The sequence below is a fragment of the Pithys albifrons genome, chromosome 7 (assembly GCF_047495875.1).
Source record: "Pithys albifrons albifrons isolate INPA30051 chromosome 7, PitAlb_v1, whole genome shotgun sequence".
Classification (NCBI taxonomy): Eukaryota; Metazoa; Chordata; class Aves; order Passeriformes; family Thamnophilidae; genus Pithys; species Pithys albifrons.
Genome location: NC_092464.1, coordinates 25321059 through 25347605, shown reverse-complemented (window position 1 = coordinate 25347605; position 26547 = coordinate 25321059). Strand labels below are relative to the sequence as shown.

General features: G+C 38.6%; 1 protein-coding gene across 7 annotated transcripts in view; it reads right to left on the bottom strand.

Moving 5' to 3' along the window:
- PPP1R9A (protein phosphatase 1 regulatory subunit 9A) overlaps positions 1-26547 on the bottom strand; it is a 135786-nt gene that overhangs the window by 62068 nt on the left and 47171 nt on the right. For all 7 annotated transcript variants that reach the window (XM_071560732.1, XM_071560731.1, XM_071560734.1 and 4 more), the window contains exons 3-4: positions 1549-1681; positions 940-1060 (exon numbers count right to left, since the gene is read on the bottom strand). In XM_071560732.1, the coding sequence (XP_071416833.1) occupies positions 940-1060; positions 1549-1681 (254 nt within the window). The remainder of the gene's footprint in view (positions 1-939; positions 1061-1548; positions 1682-26547) is intronic.

Genomic DNA, 26547 nt, shown 5'->3' with positions numbered 1-26547 from the left:
GAGAGACTGACTGCCACCTTGGTACAACCTTCTTTTTGGTAGTGGTGCGGAGGGATACAATACTCGCTGAGTCTCTTATTCTCCAGACTGAACAGCCCCAGTTCCCTCATAGGCACTGCTCATCATAGGATGTGTTTTCTAGACCTTTTACCAGCTTTGTTAACCCTTCTCTGGACATGCTCCAGCACCTCAATATCTTTCTTGAAGTGAGGGGCCCAAAACTGATTTGAGGTGCAGCCTCACCAGTACCAACTATAGAGGGACAATCACTTCCTGCTAACCACACTGTTTTTGATACAGGTCAGGATGCCACTGGCCTTCTGGGCCACCTGGGCACACTGCTGGCTCATTTCAAGTCATCTGTCAATCAGCACCTCCAAGTCCCTTTCTTCTAAGCAGCTTTCAAGCCACTCTTCCCCAAGCCTGTAGTGCTGCACGGGGTTGCTGTGACACAAGTGCAGCATCTGGCACTTCGCCTTACTGAACCTCATGCAGTTGTCCTCAGCCTGCCCAGGCAGCCTGCCCAGACCTCTCTGTAAAGAGATCAAATAACTAAATGTTTAACAGAAGCCTTTTTCTAAGTACTGCCCATCTAAAGCAGGCTTATAGCCAGAAGAACAGGTGGGAGCCCAACACCTTTAGAATCTAAACTACCTTAAAAGTAACACACAGTTTGGAATCACCAGCTTTACTCATGCAAAATCATCTGGATTTCAGTAGTCACAAACACACATCTTTGGCAATTCTGTTCTCCTTAAAGTTTAAACTTACTGTACCAATTTGGTGTTTTCTCATAACCACATCAGATATTTGGACCTCTCTGAACTTTACAGCTTTGGGTTATCATGACATACATTAAGCAAACAACTATTTCCTATGAAAATCATAATTTAGAGTAACTATTGCTGAGAACATTTCCAAATACAGAGTCTGGTTTACCTGCCATCTCTTTCTGCTGTCCCACCTTCTGTTACCGTTTTGACAAATATTCCCAGTTTTTCAAGGCCTGCATCTGCTCCAACTCCCATTCCAATAATGCTTATGCCAAGTCCATCCTCATCTGTGAAAAAGGCAAGAGAAAGCAGAAACTTCTTACATATGATCTCTCTAGTTATTTGGTAGGTAAACATTTATGCTTTGTTTCCTCTTGACTTTTCGTGTCAGTCACATTATTTTGCTTCTTTTTAAAAAGTCAATGTGGCTACCATTTCAATGACACACAAAAAATATCACCTTCACCCTTATGAGCAGCTTACAGCAACAGTCAAGATTTTTACTCATCCAGTGGAGAATGAACACACCACATCAAACAATGTGCAAAATCATGTGTTAAAGGAGTGTCACAAAACAATTCTCATAAGGAAGGTAAAAACTGTCTCTCTGAGCTGCTTATTTAATTCCTTACTGAACTATTCCTGAAATCCAAAAAGGCAAGGTGACTACAACAGATTCACAGAAATTCAAGATCAGCTTCGTATGTGTGTGTGGACTTCCTCAGATTTGCAGGTCTGTGTCACAGGAACCAGAAATGGCTCACAGACACCATACCTTTTTCTAGTTCAACTGGGAAGAGCTCCAGCTTCTCCACACGCTTCTCGAGTTCATATTCAGCTGATGCAGCCACTGGGTCAACATCATCATTTCTCCTGTCATAGTCTTCATTAGAGTATGTATTGAAAACCTGTGGAAACAGACCACAAATCGTTCAGCTACCTACTCCAAAAAAACTTCGAACTTAAGAAATGAGCTACTGTTTTTGTCCTGTGATGTTGCAGAGTTTGAAAAGGTTTTTAAAAGACATATTTATCCTGTTCATTCAAACTTCAGGTTACCAAATTTGTGCGTTTTCATTCAAGAAGCACAAGTATGGTTGCAAAAGTCAACTGAGTAAAAGTTTCTGCTGGTTTTGATTATAAATGCAAAAGGTGATCTTTAATGACTACGTTGGTCTATGAATGTCAATATTAAAAATACTTAATTCAACTTATTAAAAATGCACTATTAGTAAACATTCAAAGACATAAAAAATTCAAATACATTGAAATGATAACCTGTATAGTGTCTCCGGTTTAGTCTTTACTTCTAATGAAGTTCCAGTTTGCATTCATCTAATAAAGCTAGACCTAAAGATTACTAATCTACATTTACACAGCCTATGGATATCGTTGAAGAATATGTTCCATACTATGTATTAACTTTTTTAAGACAGCAATATATACAGATACAGGGATTATTTAACTAACTAGGTTTACAGGTTTATTTCGGCTCCAAACAGTAATTTAACTGTGATTGCATTAACCTGGTTATATTATTTATGCTACTATCTATCATACTTTTAACATGGCCTTCAATCAGTGATTATTCAGACCTTCAGGAACTTTAGACAGGAAAAGCATCTTTTCGTATTTTAGAGGTCGAAGTTAAAGTTTGCTAGCCTAACTCACATAACTGCCCACAACTGGCAGTAAGAAAGAATATCCATTATTAGTGATAATAATTTTACCGAGCTTCAGTTCCACAGAAATATCATATTCATTGCTTGAAATAAAGGAAAATGATTTCCCATATCTCCCCTTCCTCTTTGGCAGACACACTACAGAAGATAGAATTGGTAGCCATGTTTTCCTTTATCACTGCTCCTTTTACAACATAAAACACTGCACCACACTACACAGCTATATGTGTACTCAGGTCTACAGAAGCCTGCTCTCTTCAGCCTTGCTTGTAGGCTCCATAACGGCTGTCCCTGCAGCAAACATGCCAGCTTGCTGCCCAGAGCAATGCTAGGAGTTGTGCTCATTCCCACCTGAGGTTTAACCTGCCCAAAAAGCTGTTAGAGAACATTAATTTCTTTTAAATAGTAAGCATATTAAAGTTCCAATACAAAAATACTATTAAATTCTAGTTTAAATATATTAATTGTGTTATGGCTACCACAAAGCCGCTAAAAAACCCCTCCCAGCTTTATATAAAGTAGTGGATGAGAGAGAAAAGACATTAGTCACTCAATGGGAATTTTAACTCCTATATTTTACATCAATGTGAAACATTTAATAAATTTCCTCTTCCAAGAAGACTGAGATGATAAACATTTTAAAGGAATCTACAAATCTATCTCACATTGATTTTTAGTGATTCTGAAGCAACGAAAAGGCTTTTTAAACTGAATTATGTTCCTATTAAATCTTCATAAAAATACCCAAAAGCTGAGTAAGATTAGCCACATACTGAATGCTGTCCAATGCTGCTGAACTTTTTATGCTGCTTTAGTACTTGTATGACTGCAGAAAAGACACTGATGCAGAAACAAGTATAAGGAGAGGTACAATGTCCATGTCGAAATCCAATCTCATTCATGCTAACATCAACCAAAATAAGGATCAATCAGCAGAGTTAGACCCAACTAAAACATTACTCAGCTAAGGTTTGACCACAAGTGAAATGCAGCAATCATGCACACAAGCACAGGTTAAAAACAACAGCCGTGAGTTCAGTTTGCATTATCTCATTTATCAACATGATGAGAGAGACCTGTGCCACAAATGTGAACAGAGATGAATTGTGTCAATGAGTATTTTTATTTCTTGGTTTCTTTTCATCATGTTAACTGGTCCCATTCTTTTTCCTGTGTTCAATGACTGGCACTAGTATATTGTGGCAGCAGTTTCAGCTTTGTTGCAAAATGACTGGATAATTTTATTTCAAAGCATAAAATCATATACTGAATTCTGGTTTGGGATGATCTTTCTTGAATCAGATTAGACAGAAGAGATGCCTTCTTAGATTGTGTTCAATGTTTTGGAATATTTGATAAGCACATTAAAAGGGAACCAAAGATACTGTTTGTGGTGAATACAGTTATCATTGTGTTTCCAAATGTATCATGCTGCTCTCATCTAGTATCTTACCCAAGCATTCAGTCTGAGATTGTAGGATCACTGATTGCATCAAGGTCTATGTTTCCTACCTGGCATTAACTCACTGTCTTCTGTACACTGGTCACATAATTTTGCCCACTGCCTTCAACACTGCAGCTGATTCCTCTGAACTAAGGGAAGAGGGAGGATGTTCTTATATGTCATTTATCTCTTATTGTACAATCATATTTAATGGTTGATGGTTCTATTAAATGAATCTCTGGGTGTTAAACTGAAGAAAGGAAAATCTGTGTCTGGAAACGTTCTTTGTGAAACAGTCTATACACCATAGTAATGAACTGCTAGCTCAGTACAGTCATGAGAACTGTCACTCAAGCTTTACTTTGCTAAAAATAAGATAAAATTTATAACTTCTTCCTCAAAGTATGGCTAACTTGATTTAAGTAAAGCTATTTCACAACGTCTGTTGCCACTGTGCTTCCCAGATTGTGTGTGGGATTTTAGACTCATGGGAATTCTCCTATTCCCTGTGATTTAACAGATGTGGTTTTGCTGTCACTCTGGCCAAGGACCCGATACAGTAATTCTACAGAGCCATTACTCAAAGAAAGCTCTTTTTCAGGAAAACCCAATATAGTATCTTAATCTCTGAACTTACCACTCCAGGTATTTAGGAAAAAAAGTAAGTTTCCACAGAATTCACCTGTGACATTTACTAAGATTTACAACAGCACTTGTAATCCACCAACTGCTGAAACAAGCCAACAGTGGTGATATGTCAAAACAAACAAACCCCAAAGAACTGCTGCCAACAGAATATAAACTTCTGTGTTCTCTGACGTGAAAGAAAATGGGGTCATCAGTGAGTCACTCAGCACCAAAATAATAACAAACTGTATGATCAAAGAATCAGGTACTATTGCTAGGCACCCTGGGTGGCACCTACAGGGAAATCATACACACATGCTTTTTATACCCACCTGCTTCTCTTTCAGAGGGCAGTGACAGCACAAACTAGAAATGGTATGTCACTAACTATAAAAATATGTTGCAAACTTATTCAGAAAAAAAACCCTACATTTTTGTTCTAGTACTTTATTTTCAGGAGTAAGATCAGAAAGATGGAAACTGATTATTCTTGAAAAACAGCAGTTTCCTAAGTTTGAGGCATTTTATCATAGCTCTTAACTATCAAGAATCTTTACAGAATTTAGCTGACAGTAACCAGTTGGTAGTGACGAGTCTCTGTGCATTGTTTTAAGGAAGTCAGAATGGAGGTAACTCTAAAGAATCACATGGGCTATCCTCCCCATGGGCCAGCCAGCTTGGTGCTACATTAACCACACTTAGTTTTTCATGCTATAAACACTGCATAAACACTGTCTTATCTGATGTAAGGGCATTGTTTCACCTAGAAAAGAGAAGGCTCTGGGGTTACCTAATTGTGGCCTCCAGCACCCAAAGGGAGCCTAAAAGACAGGTGGAAAGGATTATTACAAGAGACTGTGAGGGTGGTAAGACACTGGAACAGGTTGCCCAGAGAAGCTGTGGATGCCCCATCCCTCAAAGTGTTCAAGGCCAGTCTGGATGGGTCTCTAGTGAGCAACCTAGTCAAGTGAAAGTTGTCCCAGCTCATACCAGAGATGCTGGAACTAGATGATATTTAAGGTCCCTTCCAGGCCATTCTAGGATTCTATAATTCTACGGAAGAAAGTCCCAAACATACTGATTATGCACTGTGGGTGACTACACCGGCTTTGCAAGTTGTGCTGAGGAACAAGACCTGATCCCAGGTTCAGCTGCTACTGACTGTTCATGCTTTTCACTCCTACAGTGACTGGTGGTCATCACAGAACTGCTTATTGGTGGATGGCACCTTGTTGCAGCAGCTGTTCTAACACACCTTCCATTACTCAAGCCATATTCACACATAGGGAGTCTCTCTTATTTATATTCAATTCTTGATTATAGCAGGACACTCAATGTCAGGGGCCACAGTCAATGTATACTGGTGATCACTGTGCAATACCAATTAAGAAAACATGCCTTAACCTGCTATTGCTAGGCTGTCATAATACCTGCTCCTCATGCCTCTGTTCAGAAAGCAAAAACAAACAAAAAGGATCTGGTTTCATCCATCACAGAAAAGCAGCTGCAAAAATGGCACATTCTTTGTTGTGTTTGTTTGTAAGAATCCAAATAAGGAAACCTAGTGCCTGAGTACGTAGTTTGGACATCAAACATTCAAAACCACATTTGAAGTTGTGGATGAGACCCTCAATACTTCCTCAGTCTGTAAATCCATAAGTCCAGAACAACATGCAATAGTCCCTCTGTGAGGAGGAACAGGTATGTTTGCAGGGTAGGTGCCAATTTATTCTGAGCAGTTTTACAATCATCTTTTGTTTTGAATGCACCAAAGTGGACGACTGGATTTCTTCCACTGAAGATGAAAACTTCTCGTGTGGGGATGAAAGTAAGGAAGAGCACCACAGGAAGAATCAGCCATGTTCAAGGACATGACACTGACCTATGGTGGTGTATTGGAAGCAGAAGCGATTTTGAGTACTCCTGTGCTGCACCCTGCAAGGGCAGAAGGAAGGCACAATATTGAGGATAACCTCTCCGGCTATGCTCAAGAAGCTAGATGAGAGGAAAAGAAATCACAGTTTGACCATTGTCTTCTGCTTTAAAGTCTTTCTACAGCACAGCTTAAGTGAGGAGAGGAAGCTCTGGCATTGCCTGAAATAGGTGACTTCTTTTTTAAAGTCTTTTCTCTGCAATGTGGTTGTTTTTGTTACAGTCAAAGGAGTCAGTGAGAAGGCCTCCCGCTTTCCTGGCTCCATGCTCCCCTAAAGCCTGCGTGGGCATCAGGCGTCACTAATGCTTCAGCATGGAAGTGTCATAGAGACAAATCTTCCCAAGAAGCAAGTGCGGGAATGAGACGCAGATGGGAATTAGACGGTAGCAATATTGAAAGAAACATCATCTAACATCAAAACTTAGCCTGGGGTTTCTCTCAGAAAGCTCTGAAGGAGAAAGATCTGTTTTAAGCATCCTGAAACTCCAGAACAGTAGATCCTAGTTTTTGAAATTCTGCAAGTATCTGGGCCCTGGACTTCTTCGTTCCAGAGAGACCTCTTCAGACATATGGCAGAGATCCAGGAGCAATTGCTGCCACACACAAACTGTTTGGTTTATTCACAGAATCGCAGAATATGCTGACTTGGACGGATCCCAACAAGGAAGGATCCCAACAAGGATCACCATGTCCAGCTCTTAGTCCTGTCAGGACCATCCCCAAGAGTCACACCATGTGCCCGAGAGTATTGTCCAAACACTTCTTGAGCTCTGTCAGGCTTGGTGCTGTGATCACTTCTCTGGGGAGCCTGTTCAGTGTCCAGTCACCCTCTGGGTGAAGAACCTTTTTCTAATATCCAAGCTAAACCTCCCTCGAGACAACTTCAGGCCATTCCCTCAGGTCCTGTCACTGGTCTTCCACTCATGAGGAAGTTGTAACTGGAGTAAGGTCTCCCCTCAGTCTCCTCTTCTCCAGGCTGAACAGACCAAGTAACCTCAGCCACTCCTCATACAACTTCCCCTCAAGGCCCTTCACCATTTTCATTGCCCTCCTTTGGATTCTTTCTAACAGCTTAGTAACCTTCTTACATTGTGATGCCCAAAACTGCAGACAATATTCAAAGTGAGGCTGTCCCAGTGCAGAGCAGAGCAGGACAATCCCCTCCCTTGACATGCTGGCAGTGATGCTGTGCCTGATGCCCCCCAGGACAGGGTTGGTACTCCTGGCTGCCAGGGCACCGCCCACTTACATTCAGCTTGCTACTGACCAGCACCCCCAGGTCCCTTTCCGTGGCACTGCTTTCCAGTCTCTCATTTCACAGTCTGCCTGTACATCCCAGGTGCAGAATCCAGCACTTTCCCTTGTACTTCATGTGGTTGGGGATTGCCCAGTCCTCTAATTTGTCTCTGCAGGGCCTCCCTGCCTTTGAGGGAGACAACAGCTCATCCCAGGATTGTGTCCAAACTGGAAAATACTATCTCCAAATATTCTTGTTTCTGACAACTGGCACACATTATCAAGTCTTCTGCCTGTTGGAACAGACATGAAGACTATTTCTAGTAGACTACCCCAGTGCCACCGTCCTACAGCAGTGCCAACACATCTCATTTTGCATCCATACACCTCCCTCCACTACAGTAAGTTCTGCACCTGATCTGTCTATGGGGAGAAGCACCCAACTAATGCTAACTCCAAACTGTGGCATAGTCACACTGCCTGCATGAAATGCACAATTAAAATCCACGGACTAATCACACACGTTCATTAGGCCTGTGACAGAAGGGTGTGTTTGCATCATGTTACAAGCAGTTAAAGAACGAGGCAAATTTATCTTTTAAGCTTCTTTCATTGAAACTAGAATCTTAAATTTTATCAACTGTAGTTTTGGGCCAAAACATGGAACTGAAATTGCCTTGGTGGTACTATATATGGACCCTCTCCCCTGTTCCTGCTACTTGGCTCACTTTCAAGTCTAACTTTTTTAAAACACCTGTTTTCATTAAGTAATTTACTAGAATCAGTGGAATTTATTATTTCTATTCATTTATTATTTCTATTCATTTATTATTTACTCTATGTGTATTTGTTTCATTGCTGCTGTACTAGTTTTGTTACAATTTACATTGCTACTTGCCTACATAGCAGAAAAATACAAAATCACTGTTGCTGTAAATGAGATGTGTGCCCCATGTGAAAACTTCATGCTGTTACTCTTAATGAAGACAGGTCAGAGTAATTAGCAAGTAAAAGGCAGCCCAGGTACTGAAAAGTAAAACCACAGCTCAAATGGAATTTGCAACTTGCACAGCTCTTAGGGTTGCTGTGTGTTTGTTTTAGTAAATGAGTAAATCAGTAAGGTGCACTGAAACATGGAGCTGACAAATGTACAAATAGACTTACCTGAATATTCCTGGGGCTTTTCTGGTATATAGCAGGGAATTACAATTCCATTAGTTGGTTTTTTGTCTTCATATTTTTTTTGTCATAACTATTATTACAAATGGGTAATTGCAATATTGTCCTGTTTTTCTCTTAAATTAACGGTATAGGCTAAGTGATTTTTACTGAATTCCCTTGAAGAGTTTTGCAGACCTTGGTCTAAATCTTCTTCTTGGATAATGGGTTGGTTTTTTTTAACGCAGAAGCTCAATATGCAACAGTGTAATGGGAGGAATAACTGACTAGTGAGGTTACTCCTCTAAGTCTGACTGATCATATATGAGTCCCTAGGAGACTTTTAGGTGTTGTGTACTTCACAGGTACACTTCATATATAATTCATTCCTTTGCTCTGACCTTGCCTTTTTTTAAACTCTACCTTGCATTATTGTAAGTTTCTGACAAAAAAGTACTTTGCAACTGTTTATATCTCCTACTGTCTATTTTTGGTCAGTAATCTACTATTTAGATATAGAGAATAAAAGTCATGAAGAAAAAGGTTTTGTGTTTTTCATGACAGCAGCTTGACATTTGCAGGGAAAAGAGACAAGCTCCACCATACTGCATTCCCACAAAGCTCAACCTTCATCAGAACGTCCCTCCTGCCAAACTTCTTTCACAGATTTTGGACAGATTAATGAGATCTAGGTACAGCAATATTAAGACCTTATTGCCTACAGCAGTGCAGTACTGACTTTTAAGCCTGAATGCCTCCAGCTGACTATTATTGCACTCTTGTTTCAGGGAAAAGTGAAAACATTTGCCTACAACTTGCGTCTCCTTCAGAAGAATGAAGAGGCAATTGCCACAAGAGCACTGGGATGGCCACGCTATACAAAAAATATTATACAAATACAAGAATATTTAAGAAGAAAATTAATTTCCAATATGACAGCAGCTATTTTGGCAAGCCCCTCTATTGCCAAGGTAACAAACTAGTATGCTCAAGAACCCATTGTATCTTTGAATATGGAAGTATGCAAATGAGAATGTTTGTAGTGATTCAAGTTTGACAAATCTGGTGTCCAAACAAATTTAAACAGATAGGAGATCATAAAGCAAAGTTGCAGTTTCTGTCCCTGGACATTTATTCCTGTATCTGTTGCAGTATTTCTTTCAAATCCTTGCACTGCTGCCAATTTACATAGTAACCAATAGTGTTATTTCTCTTCTGCCTTTAATAGTATGACACTTGAGCCAGCCAAGAGTAAATGCTGCTTCTGGTACCAATTAGTACCGACTGCCACACAGTAGCAATGTCACCATGAATCAACACATCACTGTTTCTTCTCCTGGCAATCAATCTCACTCTCCCTTGCCCTAGAAGTCAAGATGTCCAAACACAGTGTAAAAATGCCACAAATATTCTCAGAGGCAAACACCTGAAGAAAATATTGACTATGCATAAAACATTCCATTTAAAATTTATCTCATAAATTGTGGAATCTGCAGGGATAAATTGTGTAATCTGCATATTCACTAAAAACGAATCTAGAAAAAAATTCACAAGCAATTCCTTTTATTCATTTAAAGATGACAGAATTGTTAAGAAAATCATTCAAAGGAAAAGGACACAAAAAAGGGATCATAGGCATTAATTTAGAACATTTGCTGAATAACTAATACAGAGATTATTCACCTAACTTGAGTTTTATTGTGAACTTATTGCATACTTTATAAACTTAACAAAAATGAATACAATTCTTTCATATGTATTTATATATTAAAAATCTTTAAAATGTACTATAAATGGTACACATTGGTCACTATCCCTTTACTTAAAGTAGATCAGAAAGCAGAAGTGGGGAAAAAGAGTTAGGTGGAAACAAGTGTCCAGTTTTCTTGTGTATGATTTTCTCTGTATTACATGATCAATACAAATCCTATTGTGCTTTTTTGGAATGCAAAGTTGCAACTCTCACAAAGGTTTTTTATTGCTCTCTCACATACCTTGTCTCCTTCCTAGGAGCTACTGCATTTGGTACTAATTGTGAATCTTACTAATATTCTGCAGATGCAGCAAAGGCTGCATGAGCCAGGGAGAAGGATCTCCAATGCCAGAAACCAGACGACTTTACAGCCTTGCCTCAGACCAAGGCACAAAAACCAAATGTACTTCCATGCCAGATGACAGCAGGAGCCTTTCTGAATCTCTAAAGCTGTCTCACCATCACCTTGCACAATAACTAAGTTCATATAAAAATCTTAATTTTTTTTATGAGAACTTCTTAATTAATTATTTAATTGAGATGAGATTACAAAATAAAGATAGTGCTTGCAGTCTACAATGAGTGTGGGAAATTCTATTATATTCTGTTAAGAAAAACCCAATAGATGTAACAACCTCTTCCTTCACACATGCCGGCACAGATTATTCATTACTGAAGTATATGGCTTATGGGCTAACGCACAGCTAACTAAGTATGACATTAGATATTAGATACCAACTGGCCTTCTGTACAGGGTAAACATAATTCCCCAAGTTAATATGGCACATATCACAGAGGGTACTTATTTAGTTCCTAGTACAGGCAGGTATTCTTCTACAGCCATGAAAATGCTTACGATTCTAAGGAATCGAAAGCCTTTGCCGGACTATTTCTACACTCACATTAACATCACCATGCAGTGATATAAAAGAGACCAATTAATGGGGTGTTGCTTTAATTTTGTAAGAGTTTTGCAGTCATGCAGCATGTTAATGCCATTGCTTGTATACAAAAATGGACAAACAGGCAGAGCCTAAGAAGATTAATGGAAAAGCCTCTGTAATACAGAAAAAGGTTTGCTGTATTTTGTAAACATCTTTCAAACGGGAAGTGCAATGCCACATTCTCTGTGCCAGATCACTACTCAATTACTTCATATTGTAGACTAACCAATCCCTTAATTGCACCTGCAGGCAGAATTCATTTTGGCTGACCGCATTTTTTATAATGATAGTTTCACATTCGCACTGTTTAGCACAGTGAATTGCATCCCAGTAAGACGTAAAAATGCCTAGAGTAAGCAAAAGAATGTTTATCCATTAAGCTTTCATACCAAGTGTGTTACATTACAGTTAATCACACCAACGCTTCAAAAATGAGACAGTCTGTATTTCCAGAGGAATTCAGTCTCCCTAATGCCTCCTAATATGGTAACGTGGGGTAACAGGCTCTAATACAAGCCAAAATAGGGGTTCCCAGGTCTGACTGCATAACTAGTACAAATACACCAGCCCTAAGTGAAGTTTAAAATATGGTATTAATGGAGCAAGAAACAGAAGGTTACAAATGTGTGCAGAAAGTATATCCAAACAAATAGACAAAGAGAAAGATGGATCACAGGGGATAAACTGGTATTAAGGAATAATGCTAGCCCAGGATGAGACTACAGCAATAATGCCACAAAGTGGGGATTCAAGATAAATACATTTAAAGTTACTCAATTCAACACTATTTTTGGACATTTTTCAACTCCAATGTTTCCTATGACATCAGGCACAAAGTCTGACATTACCCCTTTGATAACAATAGCAAAATTAACGTCATCAATCCCCAGAGGAAGAGGTGGGAGTCTGTATCACAACGGGGTTTTACACCACATATTGTGGAAAAATTAGGTATGCATAGAAACTACAATAAGCTTTGCACACATAAAGATTTTACACAATTCTACTCTTTGTGCCCCAATTTACTACATAAATTCAAATTTACTATAGACATTTCCTACACACCAGTCTTTGAGGGATTTGAAATTCTGGAGAGTGAAATGCAAGTACAGCACCCAGTGCTGTCATCCTGAGAAGACATTCAGAGAGCTCCATGGGGACCAGGCTGTGAGCATCCCATCTTTCAGCATGATTCCCCTCTTTCAGCAGGCTTCCCGTGTCAGTGGCACGGGTGTCAAGGGCACTGAGGTGAGGCTCAGTGACACTGCTTGCAGGGTTGTTATTGCTATGCCTCAAAAAAAACAAAAGCAGAAGACCTTTGCTGGCCACATTGATACCCTTTCTGTATGTTGAAGAATGAACACAAACCTTCTCCACTGACACCTGACAGGAGAGTCCTGCTTCCGGCTGAGCTCGCGCCATTCAATATGCTGGAAATAAAATTAGGGAAACTACAGGAGTGAGTATGTATCTATATCTATATATACATATGTATCATTGAAGAGTGAGAAAAACATTGTTTTTGTTCTCTCACACTTGTAGAAAGCAAATAGTTTCAGCTTGGCTGCTGTGTGAAAATGGGAGGATGCAATTGGTATGTGCCTTTTGGTGTTGTTTTGTTTTGAAAGAGTTTTAGCGTATTTTTTCCCCACAGAAACATCTTGCTTTACTGCTCTGGGGCTGACCAAACATCTCCCGGTGCATGCCCTTACAACAGTCCCTGCATGCTACTTTCGGGCAGCACGCTGGGAAGGGCACCATGTCTGTGGCATCCACAGCCGGATACAGAGACAAGCAGCTAAATGAGAGCCCAGTGTGGCCCCCAACACATTCCAGCAGTGGGCATGGAAGCCGGCATACAGTCAACAAACTCGCAGACCTGTATAGCTGACTTGACCCTTCTGAGCTTTCTGTCTTACATATCTAACTTCTTGACCTGCTTCAGATACAAGTAAGCTAAGCTCAAGACAAATATTCCACTTTTGTGAGGGAAATTAAAGTATGAGGCTTAGCTTTCTGCACAGATTTGCCCAAGGAGAGAAGGAGAAAGTACTGTTTATCCTGTGCAGTGACAGAGAACTGCAAAAGCTACAGAAAAACCTCCCTCTATATGTTGTGTCAATGCAGCAAACAGAGCAGGGGCATCTATGAGCCTGCTGTTCAGCTATTCCAGCAGCTGACGTGTGCAGCACACAGCTGGTATTGCTGTCACTCACAGTAACTGTATTTTGGCTACAAACATCTGCACACTTCTTTCAAAAGTAAAACAGACACCATTTAGCAGAAGCTGGACATACTCCAGATAGCAGATTAAAATGGGTGCAATCTGTACAAGTTATAAAGCCAATACAGTAAGCCTTTCAGTAATCTTAGCATGATTTTAATGGCTACCCCAATCTAATATAATGAATAAGAGAACATGCCCAAATATCTCTAAAAAATCCTGATATTTAAATTTTTTACATCAGCTAGTATTCACTGTCTAAAGAAATTGGCAATTCTCTAAACTAAGAGCTGTGAATGAACTACAGTAAGACAGAAAACGAATCTTAGAAAACTGCTAGAATACATTTACTCATATAACCTTAGCTATTTTTATGAATCCCTAAGTAAAAGGTACATGCCTGAGTTTTTTAGAAGCACATCTTCTAAAATAGTATTTTATAGTTTCAAGAATATCCATAAATACTGAAATGCCTCTTTTCTTAGGCATGACTATTGATCTTACACAACCATCTGTAGATCAAACATAAGGAAAAATAGAAAACAATTCAAAGCAGTCCTCGCAAGTCCTTCTTTAGTATTGCTAACAAAAAGGTAGTACTAGGTCAAGGAAAAAAAGTGATAATGTTGATATTCACTGGGAAACTGCATGACACAAAATTGGTACAAAGTCTGTGTAACTCCTGGCTGCTTTTTACCGCTTAAAAACCCCCAACAGTGAATAAAACCATTGTCATGGATGAGGGAGTTAGTTACATACAAGTGGTGTGGCAAAATAAATATGTGGCTGGACATCAAAACAGACAAGCTGGTAAAACTTTAATCTTGAACATTTTAATTTTAACCTTACTGATTGAACACACTGAGATTTTTTAAAAATTATTATCACAAGTGCAGCTTTTGCTTGCAAATAAAATAATTGGAAAATAGCACGAAATGGCCATTTTTAAAAGCTTTTTCTATTATACTGGTAAGCTAAATAACCACAAACACAGTTTTGTCTTTAATCAGATCAAGTTTTAGCTTTCAATTCCTTGCAGTAAAGCATTCAAATGGATGCTATCAGACATTCTTAGTCTTGAAGACAAGAAATATTTTCAAAGACTATTCAAGAGTAAAACGAACAAAAGCGTGTGCCAGAAGGTAAAAACTTATCCAAACGTTTATTGCTCACAACCAACAGGATTAGCCACAGGTACAAGGCAGCTGCAGGAACACATTCTTGCAGCTTGAGCATAGGAGTCCATCCACCCTCAGGTATGAAAGTTGGGTGTAAGAGCCACACACAAGCCATGCAGGTGACCCTCCTGGGTCAGGACCAAATAACATAAAGCATTGGCAGATGGATTCTGCAAATACAAAATGTATTCTCTCCCCCTTTTATCAAAGGAAAAGGAAGATCTTGCCTCTTTAGATTTCAAAGCATGAGCACCACCCCCATTTCAAGCATAGAATTACCATAAAAAAGCAGTGCAGAAACTATGGGAGCAGGAAAAGGCATTCCAGTTTTAAATAGCAACTGCAACACTGGACAGTGTAGTGCATTTATAGTTGTACTTAATTTTCCAAAAGATATCTTAACCAAAGTGGCTAAATGGTTTTGGTACCACATAGAACATCAACAGTAAGTGGCTGTCATGGAAAATGATGCAGAGAACTGGTAACCTTGTGACAGTTAACTGAAAACTGACAGTTTTCAGTTTAATTATTAAAAGCAACTTGAATATACCATGCATGTTTTTGTCCATTTACCCCAAAAGGTACAAGACATTACTTCAACTCCAGCTTTAAAAAATTGTTTTATCGGATCAGGCAGGCCTCATAAAAGCAGTGTTAAAGTAATCTTACTTTACCTACCTTTAGGTTAAAAGCCTGTCTTGCCTAAAAGGGTAATTGTCAAAACATTCCTTAAATTCAAGCCTTCAAAGTGAATATACTCCATCTTCCATGCCCTAAGCTTAATTTTATTTCTGATAAATGTCACAATGTAACTCAACACAAAAGGGACAATAAAAAAACAAACCATAATTGTTTTCTCTTAATGTTATGACTTCTAGCTAACATGAAGCAAATTTATGGAACTGTCATCTCCTCTCTGTTGCAGAAAGAATTTGTATTTTATTAACCTAGCAAACTTTTCTGAGCTTTTTCCAGGACAGGTACTTGAAAACCAGATGCACAAAACGGCTTCCATCATATGAACAGAAAATACAGTTTAGATACAAGAGTCATTCTCCATACTCAAGCTTTTTCTTTGTCCCTTATGCCTTGTACTGACTTCTGCCAAAAGAGATGAGGCAAAAACTCTTCCACTGAGTAGTAAGAACAATTTAAAGGTTGTCTCTTTCCCTTTCAAAAAATGCTTAAATAACTGGAGACATGTAGGGAACCAGAAATTAGCAAGAGGCTACTGCTACATGATAATCACCTGGATGAAAACCCCTCTGTGCGCAATGCAGGATAACTAAATCCAGGTTAACCCTCCCTCACAGAAGTTACCTCGCACTGCTGTGCCTTCTACTACCTTAAGAGCTTGCCACTGCCAGCTACAACAAAATAAATCTTGCATAAACCACCTCCACAGACTGTTGTTAATGTATAAAAACCAGGCCATCAAACAGACCACCTGTAACTGAGCAGTGAAAATACCCCACCTCCTCCTTGGCTAAACCTCCTCACGAGGTTCATTAAACCTTAATGATCCCCGGATACAAAACCAAGAGCTCACATTGAGTAACAAAGCCCTCTCAAATGAAACCAATGTGGTGCATGTAAATGCAAGCAGGACAGTCTCCGTGTACAGAGCTGAAGTGCTACAAAAAACATGGGAGGACTGGAAAAAGCTCCTCTCAAATAACGGTCATAAAAAACCCAACATGATACCAGGCAGTAAAAGCAAGTTGTACTTTTACAGCAAGCTGTTCTCTTTACTACTTTCTAACCCATTATTAATAACTAGGTAAAATAAAATACACACCAAATTACAGTGAAAGAGGTAGAAGCCTTAAATCTGGCAGTTTTCAGGTATTGACTAAAAACCTAAGAGATATACTGGCATTCTCCATTGACTTAGTCCCATTTGTCTGTCCTCAATAAGGTCTTAAATTATGATTGTGAAAAAAAAAATGTAATCTGCTCCACACCACTACTGCAGTGGTCTTCAAAATGCTGAGAACCCTACAGCATGACTGCATTTTTAACATCTTTTTTTTTTTTTGCAGTTTGGTTATTCGAGTGGGACGAGGTATCCCAGCAGTTCAGTGATGTGGTTTTGTGAAATACCCAGTAAGCCATCCAAACTCTGCCTGACATCACCACAAATTACAGGGAAGGCAGATCCAGTATGTCTATCCAAGCACCCGGTTACCAGCTGTTACGGGTTTAGCTATGTAAGCCTAAATTTAGGCTTTAGATTTTAGACTATCAGCTGACTTGAGCTGGGCTGGGCTAGCTGACAGCTGACTACTGGCCAACAGTATTCCATACCATACTCCAACATCATCTCAAAGTGTAGGAGCCGGTGTGGGACTGGCTCGGTCGGTTCCTTCCAGCTGTGGTCCCAGTAAGACACATTGTGCGTCCCAGGAGGGACAGGAGGACCAGGCCCAGCACTGGCTCACCACCATGTCATCTTGGGGAAGTAAAATGTTTGTTCTTAGTCTTTCTGCTTAAGTCTGTTTCTCTGGCGATTGAGTTCTCTGGAGTGATTTGTACTTAAAATGGTGGGATTTGTGTTCAGTGGGGAGTGGGGAATTATTTCTTGTTATTTCTAACTTGTATGTGTGTTATATTGTAGTTTCTTTAATTTTCCCATTTCTGCATAAATATATACCGTTTATGTTTAAATCTGTTTCCAGGGTTTTTTTCCTTTCTCCCTTTTCTCAGCAGGGGAGGGAGGCTCTAACATTCTGGGTTGGGCAGTTGGCATTTTGCCAAGACACCAGCTGAGAGGGAGACTAAACACAGTACAGGATACACCTTTGCAGAGCAAAGACTGCAGCTGCAGAAGTCAATTTTGGCTGGAAGGAATGTAGCAGCCCAATTTGCTGTGTGAAGCTGAAAGCCAAAATCACAACTTCTAAAGAAGAACAGCAGTGGAGGGGTTCTTCATGAGATTTAGAAGAACCTTTAAGATAAATGAAATTGGAGAAAAATAATAGGTAAGTCTAGCAAAGTCTGGCAGATGGAAGTGCTGAGTATTATCTAAGACCTAAATGACTGAAAGATAATAGACACATCTTGATATAGCTCCAAAATCACATTTTGGATTCTAGTCAAAATTGTATACATCAAATAAAAGCAGATAGTTTTAGAAAAGTAATAAATATTAATATTATATATATAAATGAATTGGAAATGTTAAAATATTATTTCAAAATAAGTATTTTATAAATATATTGCCCATTACTCACAATCCAGAAGGTGCTACAACACTGCCTTACCCATGAACAGCTGGCTGTTCACTGGTTACAGAAGGTGCAAGGACCAGTGCTGGTTTAACTAAGGCATAGATCAAGGACGTACCAAGCCATGGGACATTCCTTTATTTGCCTGAGGATGTGCAGCACCCCTTGCTGACAGAAAGTGCTGGCAGGTTGTGAGCAGGGAGAGGAAAGCCATGTTCTCCAAAAAGCTGGTCTCAGCTGCCAGCTGCCCACCCTGCTTGCAGGCAGGAGACAAGACCCTGGTGCTGACAGCAGGCAGAGCAGGACAGAACACTCCATCCCCCTGATGTCCAAAGAAAAAAATCACCCTTATGCTTCTGGGCAACTTTAAACAGAAGGCAAACAAATCCATTATATTTATTCAAATAAATGTCAAAAGGTTAATGCTATTATCCAAGGAACTTTGCCAAACTGAAATATCACACTTTATGATTGCTACAGTTTTACATTGTAAAACAGAAGTATTTCAAAAGCAATGGTTGACATGCAAAGCAATACAAGCAATCCATTACATTTACCATGTCTGAAACAAAACTTGTTTGTGCTTAGTGAATGGCACTACCCGGAGAGCTGGAACTCTAAAGACAGGTAGGCATAAGGGTTCATCCTACCTAAACACTGTTGCAGCTGTATGACCTATGAGGAACAACTTCAGTGCTAAAGCAGCTTCACTTTATATTGTATTCACATGCATCTGCTATGAAATGATCAGCATCCATTTCTAATTTAAAACTCACACATATTAGTTTATTTCCCTAGGGGATGGAAGAAATCCAGATGACAAATTCATCATATCCTATCTGGCCCTCAGTCAGAAACTGAACTGAACAGGTCAGAAGTTTGCTGTATTTCATTACATGTTCATATCATGGATGAGATCAGAATTGATTTTGATTTTTTTTCCTCTAGAAAAGTCAAATGAAACTGATGGTAATGATTTAAAGCATTTCTGTAGATATCCTTTAAAGCTGATGCCTAAGAAAACCTGTCCAATAACATCCCAGTAGATTACTATTTAAAAAGAAGCATTTACAGTGGACCAAATTACATATTGTAGTAATTCTACATCAATGTATTTATTGTTTCCTTTAGCTATTAATTAAAAAAACCTTATTAAAAAGATTTGTTGTTCCAAAGGACAATTTCTTCTCCAAATTAAGACAGCAATTTCTGTATCAGAAAAGCAACTCTCACAAGACTTCCACCAATTTATTAAAATGTCTGCATTGTCTTCTCTGCATTGTGGGGTACAATGGCTATCAGAAAACATGCATCCTAATATAAAAACATTAAAGTTACTGTTAATATTGGATTATTAGAAGTTATTTTAAGTATCCGAAATTCACATTTCAATAGTCATATTTTATGCCAAATTTGAGAGAAGATAAAAACAAGAAGTTGAGAACAGAGCAAACACTGTATTTTCGCCCTTGGATCCCGATACAGCCAGGAAATTCAAGAAGTAGATGTTCACCAGTTCTACAAAACTTCAGCAGCAAAATGACGCAGATATAAATTTGTGTCAGATTATTATCACCTAATAACTATTAGAATAGTACTTAAAATACATAATATATGTTACTAGTGTGTTCTACTGCTGAAGCTCAACTGTTCCTCCTTTCAGCCCTGTGGCAAAGAAACTGATCTGGAATCCAACCTTGTTCCTACCGTTCACATATATCAGAATTTACTGCCTAATTTCTTTCCCTTTCAGAAAGAAGCCTGCCATCATCCCACAAGGAACATGATGGGCTCAGTAATTCCCATGCTGCACAGAAAGTCAACCAGGCAGGTAGGTTGGTGGACATTCATACCAAGACAACTTGATTTTTTGCTTACTAGTTCTATTGTGATTTTAAATGAAAGCAGGAGACATGTGATGATTCAGTTTTTCTAAGAAATATTCCTTCATAAGAATATGACTATCAAAGCCTATCATGTGACTGCTGGTCAACTGCAGTCTAGTAGAAAAGGAATTACATCTCTTACTCTGCAAATTCAAAGTGTATCTTTAGCATTTTAACCATCCATGTTTTAAAAGACTAGTCTTTGACCATGCAAACTATTTTCAGGCAAAAAACTTCCCTTCTCTTGCAAGTTCATGACTATAAGTACTGCAATAAGTAAAACGGTATCAGAAAGACTTAAAAAAATGTAACACAGTCATTATGCACATATATGATACATAGTAGATATAATTTCAACTTTGACAGAAGCAAAATTAACAGTGCCAGATAACCCTGTTACCAAAGTTTAGGTGTGAACGAAGTCTAAAAAGTTATTTCAAGAGAAAGACAACCGAAGAAAAATAGGCTAAAGAGAAAAGCAACTCTGGAGGCCACCAAGGCACACTGAGATCCTTGGTTTGATGACACTCACCTACTACGTTCTGGTGTAAACTAAAGTACTGCTTAAACTATATACAAACACATATAAATCATGTAATACCTCATTTTTGTCTAGGGGACCTCCTAAAGACAAAAAAGACTGTGTAAAGTGAACACTTCTTTGCCTGCTCCTCCAAATCCCTCTTAAACAAATGCAGGCAGCCTGAAAATGCAAGGTGTAGGTGAGCTGTCTAGGAAGGAGACACCATTAGAAGTACAAGGCAAAAGTATAAAATAGCACAAACAAACAAACCCCATATTTAAATTAAAAGCAAATAGTCTATGGTGAATACTTAATGATTTTATAGGTATTTGGAATCAATAAACCTTTGCTGAGAGAAAGCTGACAAACTGGCAATTATCAAAGAGCTCCAGGCTTAGCTGGAGGGGCCCAGAGTGATCTCCAGAGCGTGTCACAATGCCCTGACTGACATGGAGGTGGACAAACAGGTTAATAGGAATAAGCAAAACAGATCTGAGACCTCCAGTTGTTGCCTTTTTCCTGCTTCTCAATTCATTCTGCTTACCAAGGAAAAAGCATAAAAACCCATTGAAACAAAATTGAATGAGACTACTCATTAGCCAACCTAGACAGATCTTTCAAGGAAACAAACTGAATGAGAAGAAACAAAAGATCAGGGAGAAGTGATACTTCTAAATAACTGGTTTTTAAAAATCACAGATATAAAATGAATTGGAAAACTTTGAGGCTATTCCAAAGGTTCATCACCTTCTAAGACACCAAAACTACCCCAAAAGTTCTCACATAAGGCATAGCTGTACCTCATTTCAGGGAATGTCTCTCCTAATAGGGCTTTGCTCCATCATGAACTTCCCATACATGAAATGCACAGAAAAGACAACGATGCTCAGAGAAGGCAAGAATGTTGGTACACAAACAGGAGAGATAAAAAGATCTTAACTACTTTTTGCTCTGTAGTGCTACATGACCCAAACATCCATAGGGACCATGTCAAATAAAATACTCCTGAAACTATTAGTGATTGCTAATTAAGAATTCTTTTCTGTATTTTTAATGCAAAGATAAATTAAACAAGGCTATGTCACTGTTCATTCTCTTTGGCAATAAATAAGGGCAAAAAGTTAGTATTTTATAAAGAATGACATTATTTAGTCATCTACAGTCTAACACAAGAACATATTCTTCTTGCCTCTTCTAGGTTTTTTTTAAACTCTTCTCTCTTAGTGCAAGATGATACTTATTTATGCAATTTAGAACAGATGCTATTTCTGTTCTTCAGTTATCCAGATAATCTCTTAATTAAATATCTCCATACAGTATCCTGAGAATCTAATTTATATTTTAATCACATATTCCTCTCCTTTTTTATTTTTCTTTTACTTACTCTGGCATTTGGGTATATTGTGCATGGCTGTAAAAAAACTTGCACAGCTGAATTCCATAACAGAGATTTTTGAAAGGAACCAAAGAATAATTTAAATATGAACAGTACTGATTCTCAAAAACAGTGAAATGCAAAGCTCTTTTACAAAAGCATCATTTAAGTCACTGTGCTTCTATATTTTACATATGTTATATATGGATTTACATATTACAGGTTAAACAAAATTAATTTCTCAACTACTTAAGCAATAATATTGTCATTGTCGTAAGTGGAAACTAATTCCCAAAGGTCACTCAGAGAGCAAAAGTTTAAATGCTAACCAGCAAGTAACCCTCATATTCTGAGCCCTGCACTCCCATTCCTTATTCAAGGACTTTTAAAGAAAAGGCAAAAACCTTATGAGTGATGCAATCCTTTAGTTATAAAGCATTATGGAAGGAGAAAAATTTCATTCAACATATTAAATTTAAAAAATAATCTCCTCCCTCAACAAATGAAGCTTTGTAACAAAATGCATAATGAATATATGTAAATAAAATATAGGTTTATTGTATTAATCTTTAAAACAGTTCAATATTTTATAGGTATGCTTATTTTTGTTCTTTAACATAGATTTTGTATATTTAAGTATTATGTCCAAACATTTAACATTTGTACATTGGTATTTACTATTACTATATTAGATGTCTTATTAAAAATATTGAATAAGCCCACATAAAATATAACTAAAAGTGAAGGGAATTGGGATTGAACACTAAAAGAGTAATGTATCTACAATAAAAGAAGCTATACTCAATGGATTTGCTGTGGAGGTTTTTGAGGGGGGGGTTGGTTGGGGTTTTTTGTTGTTGTTTAGGGGTTTTTTCCTTAGGATGTGATCATTTGAAGAGTTTCCCAGGATGTCCATGCAGACTCCAAGATAGGAAAGAACAATCACCCCAACCAGCATGGTGAACTCCCAGCAGGTCAGACCACCAGCTGTGCTGAAAGGCCCTGGCTGGTGTCTCCCAGCCCTCCGTCCCTCCTACACTTGGGATTATGTCTGAACCACGCAATGGGTCACAGCAGGCAAGGGGAAACCTCACCACCGTCTTCAGCTGCCTTAAAGCAGGGATTAGAGCTCCCAAGGGAAAGGACAAGAATCCACAGACACAAACTGGCATGCGGGAAATTTGTTTTAGAAGAAAAATTTCTCCCTGTGACAACGCTCCAGTGTGGGAACAGGGCATCCAGAAAGACTGCAGAATCACCCTGGCTCTGGGGAGATGCAAAATTGGAAGCGGCTGAGCCCTGAGCAAACTGGGGCTGGATAAGATGTCCTCACATCCCTTTTGAGCTCAGCCTGCCCTGTGACACCATTCCATACTTCTGTGTATGGGCACAGGAAAATTCTGCATCAGCACATCAAGTAATCAGCATTTAGTCAAAGATTGAGATAAATCTCCAAATGACAACTTTAAAACCTTTTTCTGAAATGTTTCCTAAGAGTGTCATATTTTTCAAGTTTTTATCACCCAGTCCCTATCTCCCATATCACCTCTCCTGGCCCTTCCCCTACAATTTCTTCCATGCTCCTGCAATCAGGCTGGTGAGTCTGATACAGAGCTCGATCCTCTCTCCTGTTCCTCGAAATATACATGTATTTTGGCCCCTGCTCTGCAGTGGGGACTCCTGAAATTGCCTCTTTCAAATCCTCTACTGCTGGCCTTCTATGTAACAGATCTACAAGCAACCACAAAAATATAGAAGTACCTTAATTCTGACGGAAATGAGGCAATCAGATTTTAAATATCGTATTGGTGCAACTGGAAAACAATTTTAAACTCTCAACACTGGAAGTCCTTTTGTAAGTAGAAAGTTTAAGCTTTGTGAAAGGCTACAAAGAAAGAAAAAGAGACATTCTCTGCAAAAAACAGCATAATTCTGACATTTTCTCATTAAAGCAAATGTTATTACTTTTCATTACAGAAACTTCATACCTACTCATGTATTTTATTTTCTCTTTCCACTAATGTGCACCAACTACCATGCACAGTTCTTGCATCCTATTCAATGACAAACAGGATGTCCTAATGCCACTGAAAATGCACATCTGTCAACAACATTTAATGCTGTGATGAAGGGAACTCATCAATTAGTGTAAGGTTTTCCCATCTGACCCACTATTGCTCCTGTGAACTCTTGGATAATCCCTTTATTGTGATACTGTAATTTCAATGTAATGTAATGACGGATTTCTAATCACAGAACTGCTGTATATTACCTGTTTTTAAATGGCATTCTGTAAAAAAGACACAAGGAGTTCTTGAAACACAAGAGTCAAGCACAATTCTTCAACATCATGCATCAGGAAACCTGAACTCTGTTTTAGAAAAGATTTGATGATTTATTTCTGAAATTCTTACAGCCTGTATAAAAATCCTCTCTCTAAGCTCAAGTTTACAGAAATAGGACAACCAATAAAGATATAATCTTCCATGAATTTTGCTTCTATATAGTTCTTTTTGTTGGCAATTTATTTAAGAAATCAGTATTTGGACTATGCTTTTAAGATGTGTACAGATATTGCTAGAATGGAAGTATAAGAATTCTAGAAAGTGGTGCAGTCATTTAAATTTACCTAAAATTGACAATGAAAACCAAGGGGGGAAATCTTATATTTCAAAAAAACTACATTAGAGCATCATTTGAAGAACATTCAACATTATAGACAGCATATTGTCCAAATCAGAAGACTGATTAGCACTAGAAAAATTTGTATTTGTATCCTGTAGGTTACTTTGATCTAATCAGACACATAATAAACAGCAGCCTATCTTTAGTCCAAAGATAGCCCTGTTTGTTCATAGTGGAAATGCTACAATATATTAGGAAAGGCTTAACCTACTCTCCTCCCTCCATCTGTTGAGTACCTAAGTGGCTTAGCAACTTAGTTCTTCCCACAATCACAGCATCAAATATCTTGTCTGTATGCAGTTCTCATTCCACTTCCTTATACACAAGAATCTAAAGATTGCTAATGATCTGTAATCCAGCTATAAACAGAAAGAAGTGGATAATCTCTTTAGGAGGTACTCTCTTAAACAATAGCAGATGATTAGAATACAAGAATATTAAAGATCAAAAGCTCAGTGACAGTAACTAAGTAAAGGTTTGTCTGCTTTGCCTTCCTTTCTTAAACATAGGGAAGTGATAGATTGCTTATAATTAATTACCATAGTTTCTTATGACAGATTCAAGTAAGAAGTTACTTAAGCTTTGGATCAAATTTTGCCAAGAAATAGAATGAAGGAGATTCTCATATTTTTTCTGTGTCTTTACATATAGAGCAGACAAAAGATGAGAAGGTTCCCCCACTCCTCTCTTCCCCTGGCTGTTTGGAAGAGCAAGGATATGTGAGGTTGTGTCTGATGGCAGTATTCTTTCTAACCCCTCTGCAGTCTCCTAATCTGCATTTTACATTATCACTGCTCACAGAAAACACTGTGCCTTTTCAAATGTCACCATGGCTGCCTACTACCACCCCAGCCTGACGTCAGAGACACTGGGTGGGGGAGTAAAGTGTTTCACATAAAATTTTAAGCATCTGTTTTGCATCATCATTGATGCACTTTCTCCAAGACGCACGTAAGAAAAACATGAGCTTTAATCTGTTTCACTGGTATATTCAGAAAATGGTTCAGAAGGAAAGAAAAATGTTAGCACTATCTATCCAGCCTGCATAAGATAGTAACAGTGGATAGTGGAATAAACAGTGAGAGTAAGTAAAAAGGTAAGTGAAAACTATAAAATTAGATCATTAGAGACATTAGAGTCTAAAAAAACCCAAGTCCTCACACTGTATCTCTCAATTCTCCCATTTGCAGTGTTCCTAGTTATTTCTGCCAAGCTATAAAAAATACCTATTTCAGAAAAAATTTTGTACAAAGAAGGAGCAAGTCAAAGTTTAATGCATCTCTGAAGGTAATTTCAGAAGAATAAACAAATCCTCTTTCACTGGGAAAGAAGTATCTACTGTCCTAGGCAGATACTAAACAATGTAAGCAACCTGATTAGAGTTAATTAAAACTGCTACTCTGGAACTTGTGACTTTGTCCTAGACATGCTGCTAAGCCAGAGTGCAGTTGAAGTCCTTGTGCTGTAAATAAGATTCAGATCCATTAGTGGAAGTTTCACATTTTATTCAAAATTTTCTGTATTTAGATGGTTGTCTCTCCTTTCCAAAGTGGCACCAGAAGACTAGAAGCAGACCTGCAAGCCCGTCATGAGAACCAGAACAACCCACACTCTAACAAAAGGGTCTGACAGAAGTAAATCAGACCACCTCTGCTTTTACAGAATTCTGCCTACTCTACAGTATTGGCGCTGCGCGAGCCGAGCAGACAAAAAATTGAAGTTTCCTAGCTCTGAAAGAAAGGCTGAGTTAGAGTCCCCTTCCAAAATGGCTACTATTAAGGAAGAGAGAGATGTGGAGGACTACAAGAGGAAAGGAAGAAGATCCTCATAGGGCCATGAGCCGAAGGAGCCAGAGCAGTTGAGAAAGCTGTTCATTGGAGGTCTGAGCTCTGAAACAAC